This window comes from Cibotium barometz, chromosome 22, assembly GCF_041138505.1.
Source record: "Cibotium barometz isolate CiBa-2024 chromosome 22, ASM4113850v1, whole genome shotgun sequence".
In the NCBI taxonomy this organism is placed as follows: domain Eukaryota; kingdom Viridiplantae; phylum Streptophyta; class Polypodiopsida; order Cyatheales; family Cibotiaceae; genus Cibotium; species Cibotium barometz.
In genome coordinates this window covers 44267225-44271552 of record NC_141067.1, presented here as the reverse complement: position 1 = coordinate 44271552, position 4328 = coordinate 44267225, and the positions used below count along the sequence as shown (strand labels likewise).

The 4328-nt window shown below is 45.1% G+C and overlaps 1 protein-coding gene across 1 annotated transcript; it reads left to right on the top strand.

The window, feature by feature from the left end:
* The first annotated feature begins 643 nt into the window (after positions 1–643).
* On the top strand, positions 644–3320 carry LOC147626645 (pentatricopeptide repeat-containing protein At1g06140, mitochondrial-like). Its single transcript, XM_086816715.1, has 2 exons — positions 644–1445; positions 1572–3320. The coding sequence occupies exons 1-2, from the start codon at positions 851–853 to the stop codon at positions 2996–2998; spliced, it is 2022 nt and encodes a 673-aa protein (XP_086672841.1). The 5' UTR covers positions 644–850; the 3' UTR covers positions 2999–3320.
* Positions 3321–4328: the final 1008 nt, after the last annotated feature.

The following is a 4328-nucleotide window of genomic DNA, read 5'->3' as shown; positions in this document are numbered from 1 at the left end:
CACCGAGGAGGATGCCTCAATTTGACACAATGACTTTCCTTTCTACCGGTAGCTCTCATAGCTACCAAAGGTGTTGCTCCAAAATTAAAGAGGGAAAGAGATGGAAATACCCTTACCTATATACCACTTCCTTGCTTGCCTTGTTCTTGCCTCTTGCTGCTAGAGAATATGGGGGAAAGAGAGAGCTTGAGTTCCTTGCAAGCAAACACACACACACAAGAGATAGCAAGACACAAGAGAGAGATAGATGATTGAATTTTCTTCTATCTTAATCTCATCTCTATAACCATTAATATAAAGAGAGAAGAGTACATACTATAAGGGAAAGTACTCTCCTACTATAACTTACAAAGTGTTTCTTCAAATAAGAAGAAAATATGATCTATGAATCGAACGTAAGTAGTACGACGATGCACATGAATTACAGAGGGAGTTATGAAAGTTTGTAGCAGATGTGTCAATCTTTTTCTTTGAGCTAATTTTTACTTTGCCCTTTTCTTTACACCTACTCTAATTAAAATTTGTTACTTTTGATGCTAATGATATGAAGATTATGAAGGGAGAATTGCTATGGATATTTATGTGTTAAAGTACGAATACTCTGTTAAGTGTTGATTATGGAGCTAATTAAACCAAATGGAGCTCTTCTTTTTGCTAGAGGTCTAATACGGAGAGGGTTCTCGCGGGTTCGGCCCTTGTTCGATTCCGTAGAAGAAGTGTGCGCGATGCAACGGCAGAACGAAGCGGAGGCTGAGCAGACGATCGACATGTTTTCTACACAAATCCAGGCTTACGGTCAGCGACTCCGACATGCTTGTTACACAAATCCAGCCGCAAGGAGTCGCTGTGGATGGATGGCTTCGTTGAAGAGATGCTGGGCAGAACGGAAGAAGAACCGCATCAGCATAGACTGCAGCAAGAGCCCAAGAACTGCATCCACCACAACAACAACAGTAGCGGTAGTGGCTGGGAGTCTCTTAGCTTCTTAGACGATGCCCTCGCCCCTTTGGAAGGAGGAATGTTGCCCCAGCCTTCCATTGAGAACCTTGGAGACATCGCGCGCAAGTGCACAAAAGAGAGAAACCTAGCCGCCTATGCTCTCCGCTTGCACGCCCACTTACTCAAAACTGGGCTGGACGCTCGTACACCACTCGGGAACTACCTAGTCCCCATTTTGGTTGAAGCTGGATGCATGTGCAATGCTCAGAAGGTCTTTGGCAAGTTGGTGTCCAGGAGTGAGTGTACCTGGAATTCTCTTATCAATGGCTACATCAATTCTGGAGACCCCAGGCATGCTCTCACCCTCTACCAAAAAATGCAGGAGGGTTCTCTGCTTCCAAGTGGGTACACTTTTGTTGCCTTATTGAAGGCTTGTACTAAGCTGAAAGATTTGGAGACAGGCCATGAAATACACGATCAGATTGTCAGAAAGGGGTTGTTGAAAAGTAATCTCTTTGTTGGCACTAGCTTGGTTGATATGTATGCCAAATGTGGCTCACTTGCAAAAGCACAAGAAGTGTTTGACATGCTTCCGCTCCCAAATGTAGTCTCATGGAATGCTCTGATTGCAGGGTATGCACAACAAGAGCTCGGAGAGGAAGCACTAAACTGTTTTGAACAGATGCAACTCCAGGGTGTCTCTCCAAATTCTGTCACATTCGCTTGCAGCTTGAAAGCCTGCAGCAGCATTGGAGCCATAGACAAGGGCAGAGAAATACATGCTGAAGTTTCCAGAAAAGGGTTGTTGAAAACAAACCAATTTGTTGGCAACGCGCTGGTCGACATGTATGCCAAATGCGGCATGCTAGCAAAAGCACAGGAAGTGTTTGACAAGCTTCCCATGCAGGATGTAGTCTCATGGAATGCACTGATTTCAGGATACGTGCAACTGAAACGTGGCGAGGAAGCAGTAAAGTGTTTTGAACAGATGGAACTCCAGGGTGTCTCTCCAAATGCTGTCACCTTCGCTTGCAGCTTGAAAGCCTGCAGCAGCATTGGAGACACAGAGAAGGGCAGAAAAATACATGCTGACATTGAACAAAAAGGATTATTAAGAACAAGCCAAATTGTTGGCAATGCATTGATTGATATGTATGCCAAGTGTGGCATGCTAGCAAAAGCACAAGAAGTGTTTGACAACCTTCCGGTTCGTGATTTAGTCTCATGGAATGCACTGATTGCAGGATATGCGCAACATGAAGGTGGTGAGGAAGCCCTGAACTGTTTTGAACAGATGCAACTCCAGGGTGTCTCTCCAGATGCTGCCACATTCGCTTGCAGCTTGAAAGCCTGTGGCAGTGTCGGAGCCATGGAGAAGGGCAAAGAAATACATTTTAATGCTGAACAAAAAGGGCTTTTAAAAACAAACCAACTTGTTGGTAATGCCTTGGTGGATATGTATGCCAAATGTGGCATGCTAGCAAAAGCGCAGGAAGTGCTCGAGATGCTTCCGGTTCGAAACATAGTCTCATGGACTGCACTGATCACAGGATATGCCCAGCTTGGAGAAATTGCAAATGTTCTCCGTATCTTTGAAAGAATGAGAGGAGAAGGCATTAAGCCGAATCCAGTCACATTCGTCAGTGTTCTTAATGCTTGCAGTCACGCAGGTCTGTTAGATATGGGCCAGACATACTTTGAGGTTATGAGTGAAGACTATGGCATCATTCCAACTCTTGAGCACCACACGTGCATGATTGATCTTTTTGGCCGTGCAGGCCAATTAGACCGGGCGGTAGCAATGATGATGGAAACACCTTTCCATCCCAATATTGCGATGTGGCTTAATGTGTTGGGTGCTTGTCGAAAGTGGGGCAATGTGGAGCTTGGAAGACATGCCTTTGAGCAGGCAGTGCTATTAGAAGAAAATGAATCTGCAGTTTATGTTTGTATGTGGAACATCTATGCAGATGCTGACATGCAGGAGGATGCAAAGAAGGTAGAGGCAATGCGAATGAAAAAACAAGCATGGATTCTCACAAATTCTCTTTACACTTGACTCTTTCATTAATTAATGATTGATTATCTTGATTGCTCCTCTCGCAAGGACCTTGGGCATAGCTGGATGTCTTTGTTGGTGGAATGTAGCAAGCGTCTCTGTGCAATAGCTTCGACCATAAAGGAACATTGCAGTTCCAAAAAGATATCCTTAAGTTGGTATGGTCCCATAAAACATGTATTCCTATTTCATGCGGCAGTTGGGAATGATTATCTGTTCATCCCTGTGGACAACCCGTTTGTCTTCTTTGCGTGTCGCCATCACTTCACCATCACAGCTGTAACATGTGGAAGCTTCAAGACAAGGATTATACTTTGATAAATACTTTTAGCCCTTTGTTGTTGACGATGAATAGCACAATGTAGACAAGATAAGAGTGCAAAGAGAGAGGAGAGACAAATGTTAGTATACACTCAATGCCCTCCTCTCAGCATGTATCTTACATTTATAAAGACCCCCATTATGAGGAGAAGCCATTGGTGCACATGTCTTTGGTGGGAACCCCGGCTTAGATGCCGATGTCACGATAATGGTATTGGGAGTCTAGAGAGCTCAACCGTCCGGACAAGGCACGGGCAGGGTTTAGGAGAGCCAATAAGACCGGTAACGGATTCAAGGGTGGCTGGGCACTAGTAAAAGTGACTAGGCACATGGAAAGGGCATAAGGCTATTAAAAGAGAGAGAGTCCAAACTTAGAAGGTGGTGTTGGGTGGAGAAACGTGAGCTCTCAGCACCTTGCTTTTGGGAAGAAGGTTGTGTAGCCATGGCTGCCATAAAGCTTGACGACTAGCAGCACCCCAATGTTCTTATCATCTGAGCGCTACACGCTACGGAATAACCGGCTCGAAATGTCCGCGCTTAAGCAAGCTGCCAAGCCGACATATAGGCGTTCGACGCCAGAAACATAAAAACCGGCAACCAGGCCAATAGTCGTAAAGGCGCACAGTCTACGTGCGAGAGGGGAGTAAGCAGCATCGCACAGTCTACGTGCGAGAGGGGAGTACGCAGCATCGCACTCTCTCTTCTCGTTCCTTTCGCTCCTACTGGTCTTGTCGGCCAATAACACTGCAACACTGTAGACGGAGCCGCGTAACCTCATAACTTTGCTCAGTCAACGCCACCGCATAGGTCGTTCAGCCGACGGACTTTTGCAACCAGCGTTGGAACTTCGAAATTCAAAGATTTCTATTAAAAAAAAAAAAGAGATCAAATTTCTTTTACAGCCTTACAAAGGTTTATACCTTTGCAACTAAGGGGTTGTTCATGCGTTGTAATATTCAAGTGGATTTTCGAGCTTTATTATGAAGATTGGAAGCCTGAAGGTGCTTCT

What these genes read in the sequence shown, in the direction of transcription:
- LOC147626645 (XM_086816715.1), top strand. Translation starts at nt 851, where the DNA reads ATGGATGGCTTCGTTGAAGAGATGCTGGGCAGAACGGAAGAAGAACCG. An exon ending in CAGAAAGGGGTTGTTGAAAA is followed by an intron (nt 1,446 to 1,571) that starts GTAATCTCTTTG and finishes CTCTGATTGCAG; the next exon opens with GGTATGCACAACAAGAGCTC.